The following is a 22,916-nucleotide window of genomic DNA, read 5'->3' on the forward strand; positions in this document are numbered from 1 at the left end:
GTAATTTATTTTTTTCAAGGAATGTATTGACTCTGACCTTTATTACTTTTTCTAGAACTTTAGCTAGACTTGATATCAAGGATATCGGTCTGTAGTTCGCTTCAGTATGTTTATCTCCAGTCTTGAAAACAGGTGTAACAATGCTATTTTTGAAGGCGGTTGGAAAATGTCCTGTTTCTAGTACACTATTTATTATCGCTGTTAGAGGGTAACTTATATAATGGACTATTTTTTTCAGCGTTTCAGAAGTTATCCCATCAAATCCGGGGGCTTTATTAGCTTTCAATTCCTGACCTATAATATTTTTTATTTCTGCTTCAGTTGCTGGATACAGAAATATCGATTGACAACTCACTGTTCGTTGTTCTGCATAGGTACGTGGTTTATTTATCCTATCAGCTAGTTGTTTACCTACATTAATGAAGTAGTTATTGAATATATTCGCCATATGTTCTCCATCACTGATTAATTCATTATCGTCTTTTATATTACATATTTTGTCTCCTTCATTTCTAGCAACAACCTCATTAACTAACTTCCACAGTTTTTTTGACGAATCTCTTTCTTTCTGAACTTTCTTATTATAATAATCTCGTTGAGCATTTTTTATCAATGTTTTCGTTTCTCTTTCACAGTTTACATATGCAATCCTTAATATTTCATTATTAGGGTTTTTTCTGTTTTCCACATACAGATTATTTTTCTTATTTACCTGTTTCACCAGTGAGGGAGTGATCCATTTTTTTCTTTTTCTCTCGTTATGTTTTATTCTTACATATATTGTTGACTTTGTTATTACCTCCTGTATCATAGTGATTAATTTATTAGTTTTCAATGAGTTTTTTGTTATTGATATATTTGATAAAGTTTCTATCATGATGGTTTCCCATTGGTTTTTTAAAAGTATTCAGAACGATCTGTAACACAGTGGTGTAGTGGTCAGTTACAGATGTAGATATTGTAATAGGTAGTATCGTATCATTGATATTATATTTTGTGTGTATAAATATATGGTCCAGACAAGTACGAGAGTTATTTTGCACTCTGGTGGGGGTATTAATCATTGACTGATAACCATATTCACTCAATATATATACCTCTGTATTTTGTTTTTCAATGTTATTTAAGTATGTCTCGAGGTCCTCCATAAATACTGTACAATCTGTTGCAGGTGGTCTATAGTATGGAGTAATACCTATTTTACATTTTTTTGTTGAATACCCTACGTTACATATCAGCCTGAGGAATTTACTTTCACTTTTTTCAACAATAATCGCTTTCACTGATATGCTATTTTTTACGTATATAACCACACTATCACATTTATTAATTGTAGATTCGTTGTAATGAATATTATAGTTAGGAATACTGAAGTTAGAAATGTTTTTAATATTTCCCGTTTCTGATAATACAACTATATCTAATAAAAATTTTGCATTCTCATTATGAATGGAATAACTCAAAATTCAATAATTGTATCATGTTAATAAAACAGTATTTCTAATGCAAAAAGTAGTTATTTTCGGAAAAATCAGTCAAGTGTAAGTAATATTTGCCTATTAGTTTTTCGTCGAGCTTTAGCTGCAGTTTTCTTCGACCAGGAACGGGACAGACTTGGAGCACATACTCTTCTAATTTTTAAAATGGACTTAGACTATCTTGTGGACGTAGACAATAACATTTATCGAACTGGACGAATGAAAAACCCACCATTTGGTATATTAACTGAAAATCTATTCCGTAAGGCAGTCAGAGATAGAAGTCCTTTGTTTCCCTCTTTAATGATTCCAAACAAGTTCTATAGGAGCTCTTCAGCAGAAAAACTATTGTAAAAAGTCTCCAATACTAAAACCCTGAAAAAACAATTTCCATAATGAAAATTCATTCAAAAGTTCGATTCACTAAAAGGTGAATCTCATATGCAATTGAAAGGTTCGAAATGAATTTTCATACCTTCCTAAACGAAGGGTTCCGTTAACCAAAAAAATCACGAATAACGTATTCGAGGAAATGGCGTCGCTCGTTCTGGAAAAGTGGTTGTGGCCCAGTAGAATCCTCAGGAAGTGCAACCTTTTATGGAACTCTCCTAACTATATACGAATATCTATCGCTATTCAAATTCTCTTCATAAAGATATAAACATAAAATTCGGTATTCCTTCATAGCGCAATAGTTATTTATGTATCAAGGGAATTAGGAGGGCCTTAATTACCGATGGCAAAGTTTGCGTCCCGAGGGCCTCTGGCTCGAGGGACAGCAATTGCCTGAGGTTATTAAGGCTCATTAATTCCCGTGGTACATAGATAATTTTATTTCTGACCGATTTCAATAAAATTTTGTTCATTTTTGAAACGGAAAAATGTACCAATTCATTACCTTCCCGGTATATTTGAATCAGGTACCGTTGATTATAGTAGAGTTTTCTTGTTGCTAGGTTGTTGCTATGTTACTTGTTTATAAACAGAACTTTGTTATCAAGCTCTGTTTGCGGTGAAAACGTGTTTTCTACCCCAAATATAATGGAGGATATTTTGAAAAAAGCTGAACAAGCAAGAGAATCATTGATTCCATCGAAAAGTGAAGCCGTATACCAAAAAGAATACAAGATATATCTGGACTGGCTGACACGGAAAAATGTTATGCCAAAAGATGTCACTGAAACTGTATTTCTGGCATATTTTCAAGAACTGGTAAGGAATTTTCTATGTTTTTCGGTAGATTTGGTAGTAATTGTGTTTATTCGTTTCAGTCAGAAACGTATAGTCCGAATTCTTTATGGACTGAATGGTCAATGCTAAAATCGATGGTGACTATACATGAGAAACGAGATATCACCAAGTTCAATGAACTACAGCCTTTTTTGAAACGGAAGAGTAAGAGTTATAAGCCGAAAAAGTCTGCTGTTTTATCTCCTAAAGATGTTATCAGATTCCTAAAGGACGCTCCTAATGATATTCATTTATTGTATAAGGTAATTTTTTTCTTATTTTCCTTTTTGTGTGTATTTATTTTCTTTTTTTAATTATAGGTTGTTTTTATTATGGGTTATTTTGGAGGATGCAGAAGTCAGGAACTTTTGAATATGAAGATATCGGATATAGAGGACCGGGATTCCGTTATGGTAGTGAACGTACCGGAAAGTAAAACTGGTGTGTCGAAGAAATTTACAGTTGTGGATGAAAAAGAGTTCTCCGCTTTGCCTTTATTAAGACTTTATATGTCTTTGCGTCCTAAAGGTATTGAACGATTTTTTTTGAGCTTCCGACAAAATAAATGTACATCTCAGCCAATTGGAAAAAACATGTTTGGGAAAATCCCCAGCAAAATCGCAATGTATTTAGGATTGCCAAACTCATCTTCCTATACGGGACATTGCCTTCGTCGCACTTCTGCTACTGCTCTAGCCAATGCAGGAGCAACTATGACTAACTTAAAAAGACACGGAGGTTGGAAAAGTTCCACGGTGGCGAAGGGGTATTTGGAGGATAGCATCGAATTGAGAAATAAAACAGCGCGTATGTTGTCTACTTTGTCATCAGAAGAGGCAGGTACCTCGACTGTAGTGAACAGAAGCTCCAGCCATACAAAAGAAGAAATTGTTTCCAGTGGCGGAAGTAATTTCCAGGGAACATTTCAAAATTGTACATTTATTATTTGTGATGACGTGAATAAATAAAATATGGTTCAGTTTTCATTTCTATTTATTTTTACTTGTGAAAGGTAGAGGGAATTATAAAATCTATAATGTCCCAAGGGAGTTATGACCCTCTTTATTGATAGCGTAACTATGACGATATAAGCTTATAATATCCCGGTCAGAAATAAAAAATATTAAAACTCTATGAATCCTAGTAGTTGCGCTGGCGAACGAGATTTGGATTTTCTGCTGCCCAAAAATTACTATTATGGCCAACAAATAAGTTTGAGAATGTCCATATAGGACGAAACTGCAGTAACGTTAGTTTCAAATAAAAGTGGTAAAAAAACATAAAAATTTTCATTTCTCTTTTCATCACGTCTCAATTAGAATCAGAATTGGAAAAAATCCAATGATACGCGCTGTTTTTTGCCGTTGTCCTCTACTTATATGAAGTTCTCCATCACGACCTCTATGATTTTCACTTTGCTGACGGTGAAAATTCAACAAAAAGTTCGATAAAAATGGGTTTTATTCAGCAAACTATGAGTTTGGTGCGATATGATAGTGTATTCAGTAGAAACACAACAATTTACTCTCAGGAAATGACGCAAACTTCCTGAGAAAGTCGTTGTGTATACTCACTTTAAACAATAATACCTCCACTCTATTGTCTGGAGGAATTTAAGAGAAAACTTCCACATTAACATCAAGAAGGAAAACAAAAACAGAACAAACTGTAGAAATATTTGTATATAAACCAGTTAATTCCTTCAAAGTTGTTGAATCTCGAGAGTTGTTCCAGAATAATTCAACTATCACAACGGTTTGAGTACACCATTGAAGTTTAACAGGCATCTGAGAAGTCAGTTAAAAAAGATTATTGAATCATACTCTTGAATTTCATTCGCGAAGAAGTGAAAACTTTTTTATTTCAACAATTTATTCTGATGAAAGCCGATATTTTCAGTTTTATGAAATTTCTTTCACATTCAGAATTGAAAACAAAAATTGTAAACCTGAATGAGGTACGCGAGAGCTCTGCGATGCCATATCATTACTGAAATTGCAGACATATGGAGTCAGGGGTATTTCACCTAAAGTTTTTCACATAACAGTAATATGTATTGTGCTTCTGTTAAAAATAGGCTTTTCCCAACTCAACTTACATACTACTATTGACAGTCAGACAAATCCACACATACCAATACCCATTACGAGTGAATCATTCGAAAGGAAAAATTCGGACACTGTGGCAGCCACAAATTGTGTGGCAGCCACACACTGTGGCAGCCACAATTGGCAGCCACAAATTGGGATAATAATAATGTTTATTTTCCAACAATTTACAACGCTTGAAATAGTAGATAGAAATAGAACAGAAAATAAACATGATAAATCACTGAAGCTTCTGTGTGATGATACCTTAATATAATAAACCATAAAATAGTGGTCATGAAGAAAAATAGTGCATGTGCAAACATAATTTTTACTATATAAAATTATTTGAAATCACTGAAACAACTAAAAAAGGAGAATTAAAAATGAATAGCTGAAAATAAAAATTATATCAACCAAAATAAACCTGAAATGAAATAATAGTGAAATAAAATCCAAGTCAAAAAAGGAACAATTGAATAAATAAAAATGAAGAAATAAAAAGTAGAAAATAAAAATAAAAAGTGGAGAGATTCCAAGTCACGTTAGTTTACGACGTTTCGATTGTTAGTATCTACAATCGTCTTCGGGTGATGACTGGACTGATTCCTCCGAGAGATGACTATTTATAGGTCGTTCGAGTACTTTCACTTATCCCCGCTTTCCATTTTCCATCCCCATACCTGGGGTTCCAAATCATGTCCTAACCAAGATTGAACTTGATAATATACACGGTTGAAATGTTGATGAGCAGCTGCACTTGTTGGTGGAATATTTGAAAGCTGCACAGGTTTGTTATTAGTAAACGGTTATCAGTATTATTGAATAGATATAGATTTAATGCATGAAGAAAATGATAAAATATAATATAATAGTTAATAAAAATTGACAAATATTTATAATCATTGATTTATTGATAGTTCATCAACTATATATGGCGCATTTTCGACCGGAGGCACCGGTTGACCTGAAGTGATGCTGTGACCGCGCGCTCTCCGCCCTCTATCTCGAAAACGGTTCACCGTATAAAAAATTTGTTCAATCAAAATTTGTAGAGAATTTTGTATTCTACAATATTGATAATGAATACAAATAGCAAAAAACCCATAGGAAATGAGATATTTCCAAAAATAGCGCAAAAAACCGATTTTTGTGAACTTTGACCTTGAAATTTAATAGTTGCTTACACCCTACCATATGTAGGTTTTGAGACAACTTTTAGGGTGTCAATATACAAGTATTTACACACTTACAGCTGGGTATCTCGAATTCCGAAATTCTTACTTAATTTAAGCTTAAATGACTGGATTATACCCAGGTTTCTGCTTCATACAAAACAGCCATATCATCTGCAAAGCTGATGAGTTTACCTTCAGATCTAGATGTCATTAGACTGTTCACATAAATTGTGAATAGAAGTGGCCCGAGCGCCGTCCCTTGTGGGACTCCAAAAGTGACGGTTCCGAAGTCACTTCTAATTCCTTCAATTTCAACCATTTGTTTACGATTTGTTAAGTAGTCTTTCAGTAAATTGTAGGCAGGCCCTCTTATGCCGTACTAGACGTTCATGGCAGACGGTGTCGAAGGCTTTTGACAGATCTACGAAAATGCATATGATTGGGTACTTTTTATCTAGTGCTTTATATATATCCGAGGAACACTATTAGACGATGAATCTTTCAGAATAGCAGTTAGGACTTAGGATGGGTTCATCTATTTGTGTTTCTCATACTTGTGTTTGCGGTAGTATAGTTGATGAGAAAGGTACACATGGTTTGAGTTGCAGGAGAAGTGCAGGGCGTATATCTCGACATCACCAAGTGAACGACATATTGAAACGAGCTATGTTGTCAGCGGATGTTCCTGCAATTCTGGAACCTTTAGGTACCAGTCGAGATGATGGTAAACGACCAGATGGCATGTCTCTCATACCATGGAAATACGGTAAACCTGTGGTATGGGACTTTACTTGCGTTGACACGGTCGCGGCTTCCCATCTAGCCGAAAGTTCCAATTCTGCTGGAACTGCAGCATTGTCTGGCGAGAAATTGAAAAGGAAAAAATACCAAAATCTTGGAAACAACTATCTGTTTCATCCAGAAGAGGTTGAAACTTTTGGTGTTTATGGCCCGGAGTCTCTGTTATTCGTTCATGAACTCGGAAGGAGAATAGGTCAAGCAACGAAAGATCACCGTTCTACCCCTTTTTTGATAGAAAGAATTAGTATTGCTGTTCAACGTAGCAATGCTGCTTCATTACTTGGAACTATTCCTCCTTCACATAATTTTGATGAGATCATGCATTGCCCTAATTTCAGTACGGAACTGAAACCTCTTTGAAACAAGCCGTAATATGTGAAAATTCATCAGTCTCCTATTAAGGTTAATTCACAACTGATTGATCCACCTTCTTCTTTTTCAGTGCGGTCAGTGGACTCAGGTCATTCTTGCCCCAAAAAAATGAGTTGCAGTCCTCGTGAAACTGGTACTCTTTCAGTGAAAGAGCTTCTTGAAGCAAGAGCCGAATCGATCCCTCTACGAAACCCTTCTTCACTTGAAAGGATCGATCGCAGCTTGAGAAATGGTTCTTATGGAGATTCTGTGAAACATGTTCTTCCTTACGAATCAGTAGCTAGTTGTCCTGAAAATCTAGAGAAGAAAATTGGATTGGATAATTTAGGAAACACTTACTACATGAATAGCATTCTACAAGTGTTGTTCATGACGAAGAATTTCAAGAACGAAGTTTTAATGATGAACGAGAACGGGAATGTTTCCTACTCATCCATCGAACTCAAACAACTGTTCATGCAGCTGCAGTTTCGTAAGAAGGTATCATCTTTCCCTCCAACGAATTTCCTGGAGTCTATGAAGTCCACTAGATACTCGTTGGGACAACAAGAGGATTGTTCCGAATTCTTGGGGTTCTTGTTGAATACTTTTCGTGAGCAAAACAATAGCAAAATCAATACTCCTGACCGCTCTGGACTGAATGATTCCGTACAATCCATCTCGTCTTGTGTTTGGTAATCTTTTGCTGGAAAAATCCTCTCTGGTTTACTTTGTGGTAAATGTTCAAGAAGTACCAAAAACTTATGTGAATTTCTGGAAATTCATCTAGCTTTTCCTAATACGACTAATAACCAGTCCGTGCGAAGCTTATTATTAAACCATCTGAAAATGGAATTTTTAACAGGTGATGATCAACTGTATTGTCAAACATGCGCCAAACTAACTGACTGTTATAAGGAAACAAGTATAGCTGAGGCTCCAGTCAATCTAATAATAACACTGATGATTTTCAAACAAGATTCAACCTCTAACGGAAGCAAGAAACTCTTTGGAAGGTTCGAAATAGATGAACATTTCAACCTAGCAGACTACTATTATAATATTCATGCAGTCATTGTTCACTGTGGTTCTGGCGGTGAATTTGGTCATCATTACGCCTTGGTCAAAGAAGAAACGGACTGGTTTAAGTTTGATGATAGTCGTGTCACGAAGTGTTCTGGTGATGCATTGAATTTATTGGAGCCTCTGGAGACACCCTACATTTTGTTTTATAAGAGAGAGGACATTGTTAGATCAAAATCTTCAGATGATGTGGTGCTGCAGGTTTTTCTGGGTTTTCCTGCAGCTAAAAAAGCAAATGCGCCACTAGAATCAGTGAAGTCGCCCCGGAGCGCCAATTAATTTTTATTGTTGTTTTTATTTTATTTTTATTGTTGTTTTAATAAAATAATATTAATATCCGATATTAAATTTAATATGGCATCTTCTGTACTACGATATGGATGTTGATTTCTTTTGAAGGATCCCTAACACAGAAATCATTTCTTTACTATGAACCACAACAATACAAGGTGGGGTACCGGAAACAAAACAGATCCAATATCTTCAAAAAAAATATGGTCTGAAAAAAGTGCAAAAACACGTCGATTTGTAATTCAAGGGGGACGGACATCTTCCTTTCATAATCTCAACTGTCATACCTCTTCCCCCACCCCTCGGTGACTATCACCCAAACAATTTGAATACGAAAAGTAGTAGGTGTGACACATCGTTAAGAAGATGTTTTCGTAAGGAATTCAGCCATGTCAATTTTAGCTACTTAACTTTCAGTTTTGGCGCCTTCTTACGGGAAAAAACTGTTCCGTATTCCAAATTATGATACTTCATTCGCAAGCTAATTTGACATAAATTCGGTGACAATGTATTATGGAGTTTTTGTAGAGGAAAAAAACAAGATGGCGGCTTCACAAGATTTGCAATTATGGTCCGATTTGATTCAAAATTGATAACTGGTGGTTTTCAGGGTCGGAAATTATGAATTGTTTTTCAATGCAAAGAATCAAGAAGGTGGCTCCAAAATGGCAGACGAAATTTGTAATTATGGTTCGATTTAATCCGACACCGAAAAGTAATTCTTCAAAATACATGTGTTGTGAACTTAATGCAAAAACACGTCAATTTTAAATACAAGGTTTTTTATTATACCAATACATAGGCGTAGTAAGTCAATTGTTATTTCAAAGGTACGAATGTCATCAAATAACTTTTTGAGAATAACTCATACTCATTTATGGCAGTTCATAGCGAGCACTTTGAGCATCTACTGTGAATTAAAGTAGTTTGCGATGATTGGATTATGTAATTTTTTTCAATTGTTCTTTTTTCGTGAGTTGTTCCATTACCTTTCGAATAAAATGTGAATTGAAGAACGAAACAGTTGTTTCACCTGCAATAGAGCGCCAAAATGGAAAGTTAAGTAGCGAACACTCACATGTCTGAATAACTTACGGAATTACCTTTTCTATGCTGTCTCACACTTAGTACTTTTCCTAATCAAATTGTATGAATGACCAAGGGGTGGGGAGAGAAGTATGACAGTTGAGGTAACGATAGGATTTGTCCCCCTTGGATTCGAAATTTACGTGTATTTGCATTATGTTCACAACACATGCGTTTTGAAGAATTCATTTTCGTGGTCGGGTTAAATGGATATAAATTTCTTCCGCCATTTTGGAGCCACCATCTTGATTTTTTGCATTGAAGAACAATTCATAATTTTCGACCCTGAAAACCACTACTTATCAGTTTTGAATCATATCGGACCATAATTGCAAATCTTGTCCACCATTGTGAAGCCGCCATCTTGGTTTTTCCTCTAGAAAAACTCCATAATGCATTGTCACCGAATTTATGTCAAATTATCTTGCGAATAAAGTATCACAATTTGGAATACGAAACAGTTTTTTTCCCGGTTTTTTTACCTTTTTAACGATGTGTCACACCTACTACTTTTCTTATTTAAATTGTTTGGATGATAGTCACCCAGGGCCGAGAGAAAAGGTATGACAGTTGAAGTTTTGATAGGAAGATGTCCCCTTTGGATTAAAAATCGACGTGTTTTGCATTTTTCCCAGAACACATGCGTTTTGAAGATATTCGATCTGTTTCGTTTTTGGTGCCCTTCCCTGTATATAGCATGGTTTCTCTCAAGGTAAGTCGACCGAAAGTGCTTCGTACAATTTTTTCAAATATATCTATGATTCACCAAATAAAATGAAATATGTGAGAGCACTTTTCTTCGACTTCTCGAGACATTCGACATTATTGACCTGGAGATAATCGAAGGAAAATTATATTCCCTTGGTTTTCGTGGAAATTTCTTGTCATGGCTGATGTCATACATGCGTTTCAGGAAAATATCAGTTAAAATCGGAGAGCATACATCTGAATATTATGAGATGGACCGGGAAGTTCCTCAGGGATCGATCTTGGGGCCGCTTATTTTTTTGTTATTCATAAACGATCTACCTGACTATATCAGTTCAAATTCAGTAGTTCTCTATGCAGATGATACTACATTGGCCATAGATGCAGAAAGTCCTGAAGACTTACCAAAACATCTGAATAATTCAGCAGGAGAGTTCATGAATTGGTGTGAAAGAATTTTTTTGATAGTGAACGCAGGGAAAACAGTCTGTATGCATTTCCATTCTAGGTGGAGATTTGTGACTGATATTCAAGTGGTTGTCAAAAATAGCACTATTCATCTTTCTGAAGTTACGAAATTTCTTGGAATTTATATAGATAGTAGAATAAGTTGGGAAAATAATATTGATGCCATAAGCAAAAAGTGAACACAGGTTACTACGCTATATTGCAATTAAAAAATATGTTCAATACCAATGAACTCATCAATGTATATTATGCTCTAATCTACTGTAACATATCGTATAACATCAACATCTGGGGATGCTCCAGTAACTCAAACAGAATATTTGTTTCCCAAAAACGAATTATTCGACTCATCTTCAATCTGAAACCAGATGAATCGTGTCGACCATATTTTCAAAAATATAAAATTTTAACAGTTCCATGTATTTATGTTTTCAAATGTATAATGTTATTTATGCAACATGTTGAGATGTATCAAACAGTTTCTCATTGCCATGGTTACCCAACTAGAAACGGAGACTTCATCAGAATTCCTACACACAGCTCATCATTCTAAGAAAAAAGCCCCTGATATAGAGGTATAAGGTTTTTCAATCATCTTCCCGCAAACCTGAGACAGCAACAAAATAAACATTTATTCAAATCAAAATTGAAAGTATATTTGCAAGACAAATGTTACCACACTATCAAAATGTGTTTGATCATATGTACGAATACAGGGTGTCCCTGGACTTCCTCTTTTCCTCTCGGGAATGTATAGATGGGGTCAAAATATCACCAGTACTTCATATAACTTTTTTTCCTAAAAGTCTTCGCAACCAAGTTACGGGCCCTCGAAGTTACAAAATGAAAAATGTTTTTCTTTGATAACTTTTCAAGTGAATATTCAAAATCATCCAAATTTTGGTAATTGACTAAACAAATGAATTCCGTCGATGAGCTTCCATGCAGGAGTCAGTTGTTTTGCTACAAAGTCAGGAACGGACTACCCCCGATGGTCCACACCCGAAAACTTTGAAATGACAGATATTTTTCAATATTTTTCAACAAAATAAGGTTACTTGGACAATTTTATGAATGAAAGTACTCGTGTGGAAAGTCGATCGGAGCAAGAGTCTTGATAAAAATGTAGTTCTACTCGACGACATCAAACTCGCTTGTCCACCATTATTTGAAATGAATAATTATCAAAGCAGAAATAATAATGATAACGTTAATTCAACAACATTTATAACAGGAATAATACAAAGTATGCTAAAATGAAGTCGTAAACAAAAAGTACAGTACCTATATGGAAGTTTAAGTCACAATTGTGATAGCAGATATTTTTTCAAAAGAAATATCAAGTTCTGTAGATTCGTGGTGTTTTTAAAGTAACAAGCTACTCTACTATGAAATATCGAATTCATTCCATATTTTGTATGTACATAATACGTGTGGAATAATCATGTTTCGTGTTGATCTGAATGTCATAAAACTCAACATTCGAATGTTTCAAATTCTTCTTCACAGCTAAACTGTTGAGGAGTTTCACTGATAATTATAATTTTATGGGAGAAATTCTTTAACACCAATCTAAATTTAGCTGAAAAAACGCACATTGGAAAAAATATTTACAATACTAATAAAAAGCAAACGAATGAACTACAAAAACGGCTGCACATGATCAGGTGAAAAATATCCAGGAAACAATTATGTTCCATTTTTTCACAGATGTTGACAAAAAAACCTTTTAGAAAGTTTTGATAAAAAATGAGAAACTGGAATGCGATTTTGTTTTGTTGAGTGGTGCGTTGTCATATGACTATCATTGTATTGTCAATATTCTATAGGATATTTTGAATTTTTTTGATATGGCCGAACAGTTTACATTCAATGAATATGCAGATATGCATGTATTTCATGGACGAGCATTTTGTAATGCTGCAGAAGCTCGTCGTCTGTATTCCGAGCATTTTCCCAATCGAACGGTACCGTCAAGAGAAACATTCGAGCGTGTCGATCGCAGCTTGAGGGAGACAGGTATGTAATAATTGATAATTAATTTGAGCACGTTGTTTTATTTCGATATTATTGTAGGTACAGTTTTGCCAAAACGAGGTGGTGAGGGCGCTCCTAGGACTGTACGTACCGTTGTATTGAAGGAAAATATTTTGGAAGCCGTCGCTGATGATCCTTCAATGAGCATCAGAAATCTATCAGAACAGTTCCATACATCCAAGTCCACTATTCATAGAATAATTAGGGAACAACTGCTCCACCCATTTCACATCCAGAAGGTACATGCCATGACACCTCAAGATTTTCCAGCACGACTGGAATATGCCAATTGGTTCATGGATAGGCAAAGAGAGGATATGACTTTTATTAATCGAGTTTTATTCACTGATGAAGCAGGTTTCAGTAGAGATGGAGTTATCAACTCTCATAATCTCCATATATGGGCCGAAGAAAATCCCCATGGGATATTGCAAACCAAACACCAACGGAAATTCAACGTGAATGTTTGAGCTGGTATCATAGGAAACCATCTTATAGGACCATTCGTGCTACAGGACCGATTGAATGGAGAACGTTATTTGGAGTTCATTCAGAACGATTTGAATGGACTTTTGGAACATGTTCCATTGCAAACCCGAAGAGATATGTGGTTTATGCATGATGGCGCTCCTCCTCATTTTAGTTTGATTATGCGTGACCATCTGAACCATATTTTCCACAATTATAGATGGATTGGTAGAGGTGGGCCATATTCATGGCCATCGCGGTCTCCGGATTTAAATCCATTGGATTTCTTTCTGTGGGGGCATCTAAAAAGCCTTGTTTACGCTACACCTATTCACACAAGAGATGCATTGTTGAATAGAATAACATTACATTGTGAAGCCATACGAAACGACCCTGGAATGCTATTTCAAGTACAGAGAGGGTGTCTTCGTAGACTAAGGAAATGTATAGAGAGAGAAGGTGGTCATATCGAGCAGTTTCTGTAGCGGATTTTTCATTTCTGTTTGCTCTTGAGGCTCTTGAGTTTCGTTAGTTAAACCTGTTTGCATTATAAAAATTCGTTATGAACATTTCACCTATCATTTCCATCTTCCTTAAAAACTAATATTTTCGAATAATGGTACACATCTCAGGATAAATGTTGTTGAATTAACGTTATCATTATTATTTCTGATTTGATAATTATTCATTTCAAATAATGGTGGACGAGCGGGTTTGATGTCGTCGAGTGAAACTACATTTTTATCAAGACTCGTTGCTCCGATCGACTTTCCACACGAGTACTTTTATTCATAAAATTGTCCAAGTAACCTTAATTTGTTGAAAAATATTGAAAAATATCTGTCATTTCAAAGTTTTGGGGTGTGGACCATCGGGGGTAGTCCGTTCCTGATTTTGTAGCAAAACAACTGACTCTTGCATGAAAGCTCATCGAAGAAATTCATTTGTTTAGTCAATTACCAAAATTTGGATGATTTTGAATATTCATTCGAAAAGTTATCAAAGAAAAACATTTTTCATTTTGTAACTTCGAGGGCCGTTACTTGGTAACGAAGGATTTTAGGAAAAAAAGTTATATGAAGTACTGGTGATATTTTGACCCATCTATACATTCCCGAGAGGAAAAAAGGAAGTCCAGGGACACCCTGTATATATGTTATATATGTTTTCATGTATATGTGAACAAATCTATTGAATTGTGATATTTTAATATTGTTAATTGTAAATTTGTCTATTATCACACGGTTTTTTATTTGTGACGTATCCTATATCATGCTGTATGTGATCTGTAAGGATTGAATAAAGATTATTATTATTATTATTATATATTGCCATTAAATATGAAACAAATCAAAACAACCTATAGATTCGAAATAGAAATTTAAAAAAATAGTTCTAGAAATGATGAAATTACAAAACAGAAAACTTTATTTACTACTGTAATTGCAGGAAATTGCAATTTTTTTCTCTTTCCTTACTATAATAATTGCTGAAATTTCTATAAGTGTTAATTTAATTATTGTTCCTAATTTTTTCAATAAATTGAAAGTTTCATTTCTCTGTTCTTCTTCATTTTTTCTTTATTCTTTTTTTTATTTTTCTATGTATCAATGCAATTTTGGCTTTATTAGAAGATGATGGTCGGCAAAACCTAGGTTACCCGCTTCCATAGAGAAACTATAGTTATTCTATAGTTATTAGATAAGGCTTGAATTTATTTTTCTTCAAAATTTTCCGTACAGACGTAGTGGATATGGCCGAATTATGAGCAATCTCCCTCAGAGATACTTCCTTGTTCTCAATTTTTTTATTTTCCATGAACCCTAAATCAAATTAATGTCACTTCATCATTATTGTGAATCTTCTTTGAACTCACCTAAAACGCCGATTTCATTATCGCCATCACATTCAGAAACAGTACATTTTCTTTCGGAGGGTTTTTCAAAAGAGCAAGAGCAAGAGACTTAAATACAGTTTTTGTGGCTCAGAAAAGAATCCTTAGACTTATATTTAATTTGAATTTCAGGGATAGTTGTCGGCCTATTTTTATAGAAAAAAAGATTTTAACCCTCATATCCATTTATATTTTAAAATGTGTTTTGTTCGCAAGACATAACTTATCGGTTCTTGCGACAAATGGATCCGAGCACGAACATAATACACGGCATGGAGCTTCTTTAAGAATTCCACAGCACAGAACCTCATTATATGAGAACTCCCCACGGTACAGTGTAATCAGTTCTTACAATAAGTTACCAAATCAGCTGAAACAAATGGACGATGATAAGGTATTTCAAAACAAAATTAAAAATTTTTTACTTAGAAAGTGCTATTATAGTTACCAAGAGTTTATAAATGATAATTTGATAGACACAGATTTTACATGACTGTTAAGTTTTCAAATGGTAAACGATATTGATTGTTTGTTTTTTTTATATATACTGACGCTCCAATTCATATGTACGAATTGAAAGATTTTATTTATTTATATACAGTGTCACCGATAAAGTCCGCATCAAATGGGAAACTTTTTTATTTATCGTTTTATGTGAAATTTGATTTTGGCAGTAGATTTTGCTTAAGAAATGATGTCAAATGGCGTCTACAAAATAGGTCACGTGATTTCCTTAACCTGTCAAAATTGACATTTAAAAAAAGAAACATCGAAAAATGACATTATTCTTCAAAATATCCAAAAATATCAAAGGATAAAAACATTTTCTTTTGTAATTTTATACCCACACACCAAGTTCCAAACCCATAATGAGTATTTTATATTTTCACTATTTTTCCGCACTTCTGCTTTTTCTACTTATCAAAATTTAAGCACACCTGTACTAAATCATTTATTTTAACTAAACTCGTCACCGAATTTTTTTTTTTGTAATATAATAATAATTTTAAGAGCCTCTTTGATGTTAAAAACAAATTTTGAAAAATAAAAGTTGTCAAACTTGATGCAAAGTTCATCTAGTTTCAACGGGGCTTTCAAAACTATACAGTACTTGAGTTTTTTAATGAGCAAATGGCCTCACAATATGAATTAGAACAAAACGGAACATTAGGAAACATCATTTCGTGATTCTTGAAGCCCATTCAATGAAAGAAAAAACTCATAGTATTTACATTTACCTACTCCGCTAACAACACTAATTTAAAAAAACTGGGTAGGCTGTGAAAAAATATGAAACTACATAATGTGTTTTAGAAAACGTCACTGTCACTGAATAAATTAATGCCCGTTAGTTCAATGTAATGTATGAAAATTAAAATAATATGTTATCTTTACAAGAAAAAATTGAAATTGTGCTAATTTGTGGTGAAAACACATTGCATCGACAAGTGATTGATATTTTTAACGCAAGACATCCTGGTAGACATGTACAGCAATCCACTGTAAGTAGGATTTTAAAAAAATTTAAACTGACTGGTTCAGTTGAAAATACTTTTAAAAAACGTCATAATCCATCACGCAATAATGATGAGGTTCAGTTGGATGTCTGCCTGGATGTTATCGAACAGGGAAAATCAAGTATTACCAATATTGTAGATAGAACTGGCGTTGAAAGAGAAAGCGTAAGAGCAATTTTACATAAAAATAAATTCAAACCCTACAAACCCAAATTTATAAATACCTTAAAGGAAAGAGATTTCGATGTTCGACTAGATTTCTCTGTCTGGTACCAAGGAGAAGTAGAATTAAACAGAAAATTTCCTTACAAAATCCTATGGACCGACGAAGCTACCTTCACATCGAACGGCGTAGTCAGTTCCCAGAATTGTAGGTGGTGGGCTCAGGAAAATCCTCATTTTGTTATAGAATGTCGGGACCAATATTCATTTAAAACAAATGTGTGGTGCGGTGTTTTAAATAATCAGGTAATGGGACCATTCTTTTTTAGACACAATTTAACTTCTCAGGATCATTTGCAATTTCTAAATACTGAGATCAGTGATATAGTGGACAATATGCCGGTTGAAATAAGACACAGTCTGTGGTATCAATGTGACGGGGCTCCTATTCATAGTTCAAGACAAGTCAAAGAGAAACTATTAGAAATGTTTAGGGGCAAAGTTATTGGGCGAAATATGGAGCAAATATGGCCGCCTAGGTCGCCAGATTTAACCCCACTAGATTTTTTCTTGTGGGGTTACTTAAAACAAATCGTTTATGAACAAAGACCTTTTCGTGATGTGAATCACCTAGAAACTGTTATTAGAAACTCTATTTTAAACATAAACCCTGTGAGTATCAGCAACTCAATAAAAAATGTATCAAGAAGGAGAATCATCTGCATAGAACGCGATGGAAGACATACAGAAATGTAGTGTATTTAATGTCGTGAGTCTTTTTTTCGTGTTTTTTTGCTATTAGGTATAGGTACATGTTTATTTTCAGTTCCTTTTAATTAAGATTGAATTCCACTGTATTTTTTGTTAAAAAAACAATAAACACTCTAAGATATTGTTTTCTAATGTTCCGTTTTGTTCTAATTCATATTCTGAGGCCATTTGCTCATGAAAGCCCCGTTGAAACTAGATGAACTTTGCATCAAGTTTGACAACTTTTATTTTTCAAAATTTGTTTTTAACATCAAAGAGGCTCTTAAAATATTATTATATTACAAAAAAAGAATTTCGGTGACGAGTTTAGTTAAAATAAATGATTTAGTACAGGTGTGCTTAAATTTTGATGAGTAGAAAAAGCAGGATTGCGGAAAAATAGTGAAAATATAAAATACTTATTATGGGTTTGAAACTTGGTGTGCGGGTATAAAATTACAAAAGAAAATGTTTTTATCCTTTGATATTTTTGGATATTTTGAAGAATAATGTAATTTTTCGATGTTTCTTTTTTTAAATGTCAATTTTGACAGGTTAAGGAAATCACGTGACCTATTTTGTAGACGCCATTTGACATCATTTCTCAAGCAAAATCTACTGCCAAAATCAAATTTCACATAAAACGATAAATAAAAAAGTTTCTTATTTGATGCGGACTTTATCGGTGACACTGTATATGTCCGTTAATTTATTTTTTTTATTTTTTAGTGTAACAAATTATAATATAATATTGACTTACCATATGTACCTAATGTACCAACAAACGGTTAATAAACTATCATTATTATTATTATTATTATTATTATCCATAATTCCGAAAAGTATTTTCGATTTGTTGAAAATATCTACGATTGGGTTGTCGTCGTTCAGGATACAATTCCTGATACATTGCCAGAGATTCGAATATACAAATCTCGAATATACAAAAAGCATATCCACTTTTGCGACATTGGAAAAATTCATGTTTTTTCCTTAAAATCGCGCAACGATTTGAATAACTTCCATTTTGTGTGTATCAATTAACTTGACATTCACATTCATGTATTTCATGGCTTACTTCAAAAAAAGAAGTTATCGCTTATCATGTTTCTCGTGAGAATCATCTATGACTTTTCTAATACAGTATTTTCATTAGTTAATTCTTGTTGATATCCCCGTGTTGATATCCTCGTTTTCTGAACAGAAATTTTTGGGTAGCTACAAATTTTTAAAAGATATTTGGAAATTATGAATGGATTTATGAGAAATTTTGTTGGATTTCAGTCAATAGAATTGTTTATGATCTCAATGAACGACATTATCGACAGGGGAACTCTGGATTTCATTAACATTCGGAAACTCGAGGTTTTAATAAAAAATGATAGTAATGATGTGGTTTCGGGAAGAAACGTCGGGAAATATGTATGTTGTGATATATCAACGAATTTGTAATTATAATGACTACGAAAATGTATGAAACAATAAACAGGTCCGTATTTAAGAAACCCAGATTATAAAGCTCATGAAATAAAGCAAAACGTTCTTTGTAATTTTTTTGATATTATTGAAAATGGAGGCGGTAGAGCAGAAAAATTAAATCTGTCGTTTTCAGTTTTTGCAAATATCTCTGAAACCGTTGATGATTTTATGGATCTGAAAATACCGTTGTGTTGCATCCCTAAAAAGGCAACTTTGGTTTCATTTAACCGTCCTTGTACGACCTACCGTTTGCGAGATAGCAATAGTGGTATCAGCTAAAAAAATGACCAATTCATTTGTGACAGAATTTAATCATATCCATATCTATTGTTCATAATAAAACTTCCTTGAAAATTGAATGACTATGTTTTATTAATTGCTATTTGGTCGAAAAAATGGTGTAAAAATACTTTTAATACGCTATTTTGTAGCAAATATTAGGGGGGTCCCGCCGGCATACGACAAAAATATTTTTTCACTTCATACCTCGTAACAGAGACTCATCCAAAAATATTTGAGTGCAAAAAAATAGTCAACAAGTCATACAAGAAGTTCAGAAAAAATTAGTAACGAGTTATGCTGACTTTTTTTCGAAAAATATCAAAACCCACCATCGAAATAAAATCCTACAAAGCCATCACCAACGAGGAAACATGCCATGGAATTGTTTGTCGCGCGTGAAAACTCTTCAACAGAGTCGCATCGATGGCGAAGTAACCAGCCCGGAAAACAACGCGACACTGAACCCGAATTCCTTCGTTTGCAGAGGCTTTCCCACTTTTCGCATGAATCGCATGCTCCTTGATGTCCTTTTTGTCGACTAGATGCACTCTGGAGCGTCGTTTCATTCGGGAGAAGTGCATTGAGGATTCCGGAAACTGCATTGTGCTAATCAAATGGGTTCTGTCATATTCGTTTCGATTGTGGATAGTTACGGAACTGGTGTAATATTGATGTATTTTGATATAGTAGCCTCAATGAAAGAGGCGATTGTTTATTATTATGCAATATGACGCCACCCAATAGAAAGTTAAAAACTTTTAAAAAACATCGTAATAAACTAAATGACCTCATAAAAGAAACCAAAACAAAATATCATCAAAATGAGGCATTCGACAGAGTTATACTAATAATATTATAACGTCGTCCAATCGCTTTCCGAATCGGACAGACGAAATCCCTGTCTTGCGGTTCGGAAGATTGAAGGGCGTGTACACAAGATGGAGGCTAAGATCACGTCGGCGAGACAACACGCGTCTCGTATCCAATGTGTGATGGACTACAGGACGGCCAATAGGCCTTTCACGCCCGCAGTGCGGCGAATAGTTGCCAATCTACGACGTATCCATCACCAAGGCGTGCTGCTGATCACCAAACAGCACTGCCTTGATAGGATACGAATGCTAGTGGCTGCCAAGAAGTCACTAGTGAGGCGAGCGAGAAGTATCGCGGAAAATCTTAGGTTCCGCGAGAAACCTTCTCGCTTATTCCAAGAGCCTCCACGTGTTGTGGATAATCCGCCGACAGGGGTGGGTCACTTTCAGAAGGGGTGTATTTCAGGGTGATTCCCTCAGTCCCCTTCTATTCTGCATCTCACTATTGCCATTATCCGTTGCGCTCCGAAACACTCGAGGGTATAACTGTGGCACCCCCGGAAACCGGAAGCACAAGGTCACCCATCTGTTTTATATGGATGATCTTAAACTTTATGCCTCTGGAGAGAAGGATCTCCATCAGTCCTTGAGGGTGGTGGAAGAGTACACGCATGCTATCGGTATGAAATTCGGGATAGACAAATATGCAATGGTTCATCTCAAAAGAGGACGATGCGGGGACTACGGAAAGGATGTGCAGCTCGTAGATGGAACCATCCTACACCATCTCGATGCCGGAGAGACGTATACTTACCTCGGGGTGGAACAACGCCACTCACAAGAGGTAACTGCAGTGAAAAACTCTCTCCGCGGCAAGTATCAGCACAAACTTCGACAGATCTGGTCATCGGAACTGTCGGGAAAGAACAAAGTAGCTGCAACAAATATGCTTGCCGTTCCAGTCTTACTCTACTCGTTTGGAGTAGTGAAGTGTGCTAGGGAGGAGCTGTATCAACTCGACGTAAGGACCCGAAAAATGATGCATCTCTATAGGAGTTTGCATCCCAAATCGTCCGTTCCACGGTTGTACTTACCCCGACAACAGGGAGGTCGTGGACTTTTGAGTTTGGAGTGTCTACATGACAGAATGGTACTGGATACAGCCTGTAAAGTCGTCAGGAGTTCGGATCCCCTTCTCTGCATGGTCCGTGACCATGAGAGAGCAGAAACTGGAGCATTTCTCCCTAGGGCAGCTGCTCGGACAGCTGATGAACTCGGTATAGTTTTCGACTCTGAACGAGGTGACTACCACTCTGTCACCGAGTTGAAACCCGTTCAGCAAAAAGCTCAGATAAAAGTCGCAGAGATCACCCTACTTCTGCGGAGACACAGGGATAAGCCGATGCATGGGGTCTTCTTCAGTAACACTGAAGACCTTGGCTTATCAAAGCGCCTGACGTTCGCTTTTCTCAGGTCGAGTGGGCTGAAGTCGGAAACTGAGGGGTTCATCATGGCTTGCCAGGATGGTGTCTTCAACACCTTAGTCTACCGCAGTCGCGTGATGGGTATAGAGGTTCCTGACACAAGGTGCAGGGCCTGCCGCGAGGCGCCCGAGACCCTAATGCACTTGCTATCAGCATGTCCAGCATATGCGGTCTCGGCCTATATCCATCGACATAACGCGGCCCTAAGAGTGCTATATCAACATCTACGGCACTCTTACGGTATTGACGAGACACCGGTGTTGCCCTACGCTCCGGGGGATATTGAATCCGTTGTGGGAAACGAGAGGTGCCGAATTTATTGGAACTATTCGTTCCCCACCCTCAGTCTCATACAAGCTAATAAGCCTGATGTAGTCCTTCTCGACACCAGACCAAAACGATATTTGTCGTGGAGTTTTCAGCTCCTGGCGAGACGAATATCGTCAGAAAAGAGGAGGAAAAACGAATAAAATATCGAGATTTTCTCTTCGAACTCCGCAGACTCTATCCAGATCACTCTGTCAAGATGGTTGTTCTGATTATTGGAGTCCTTGGTGGAATGATGTCTTCTCTAGTCTCGAATCTCAAAATCATACCGGCTTGACGCACTAAGGCAAAAATCTTAGCCGCACAGATGCAGAAGTCTGTTATTCTTGGCTTACTGCGCTTGCTCAGGGCACATGATTCTCGGACCCAATGATCACTCACCCCACGGTGTGGGGTGAGTTGATAATGGAGTTGATAATGCTGGCGCGCCCTTCCGAATGTGTCGGGGCTTTGGGAGATAGGGCCTGACCAGCGCACACTACGGTGAAAAAATAATATTAATAAAATCGTTCATTATGCATGAATATACATTTATACATAGAAGGAAATGGGTTAGCCAAAGGCTATCTTCCACCCTTCTCAAAAATTATTCAGTAAGTATAAGAAAATAATTATTAACATACTTATTCAGTATCATAACAATGATAGAGAAGAGAAAAAATAATACATCATCTAGTTGCTAATAACTCTTAATTTTCTCAAGACTATTTTGGTCAATTTAACAATTTCATTGCACTACTTTACATTGAATTTCAAATCTTTTAAATTAGCACTGAGCAGTAAGCATCTGTGATTTTATTTCTTTCTTAAATTGATGAATTTTATGATTTAAAAGGGGTAAAATTTCATTCAGATAGGAAGGGGCTATATAAGAAAAACATCCTTGAAATTTGGAAGTACGGTGTCTAGGTATGTTGAATGAGTTAATTCTCAAATCGACCAT

General features: G+C 35.6%; 1 protein-coding gene across 1 annotated transcript; it reads left to right on the top strand.

Annotated features, from left to right (window-relative positions):
• Window positions 1-2,180: 2,180 nt before the first annotated feature.
• On the top strand, window positions 2,181-3,694 carry LOC141482796 (uncharacterized). The gene is made up of 3 exons (XM_074176619.1): window positions 2,181-2,690; window positions 2,750-2,971; window positions 3,029-3,694. Exons 1-3 carry the CDS (start codon window positions 2,520-2,522, stop codon window positions 3,674-3,676), a joined length of 1,041 nt encoding a protein of 346 aa, XP_074032720.1. The 5' UTR covers window positions 2,181-2,519; the 3' UTR covers window positions 3,677-3,694.
• The last annotated feature ends 19,222 nt before the right edge of the window (window positions 3,695-22,916 follow it).

The sequence above is a fragment of the Leptinotarsa decemlineata genome, unplaced genomic scaffold (genome assembly GCF_025532065.1).
Source record: "Leptinotarsa decemlineata unplaced genomic scaffold, Ldec_3_MD MMD2_tig00001973_RagTag_RagTag, whole genome shotgun sequence".
NCBI classification, from domain to species: domain Eukaryota; kingdom Metazoa; phylum Arthropoda; class Insecta; order Coleoptera; family Chrysomelidae; genus Leptinotarsa; species Leptinotarsa decemlineata.

Bases quoted from the DNA above. Each gene is read 5' to 3' on its own strand.
- LOC141482796 (XM_074176619.1), top strand. From the start codon at position 2,520: ATGGAGGATATTTTGAAAAAAGCTGAACAAGCAAGAGAATCATTGATT. The intron at 2,691-2,749 runs GTAAGGAATTTT...TATTCGTTTCAG, and splicing joins TGGCATATTTTCAAGAACTG to TCAGAAACGTATAGTCCGAA. The intron at 2,972-3,028 runs GTAATTTTTTTC...TTTTAATTATAG, and splicing joins ATATTCATTTATTGTATAAG to GTTGTTTTTATTATGGGTTA.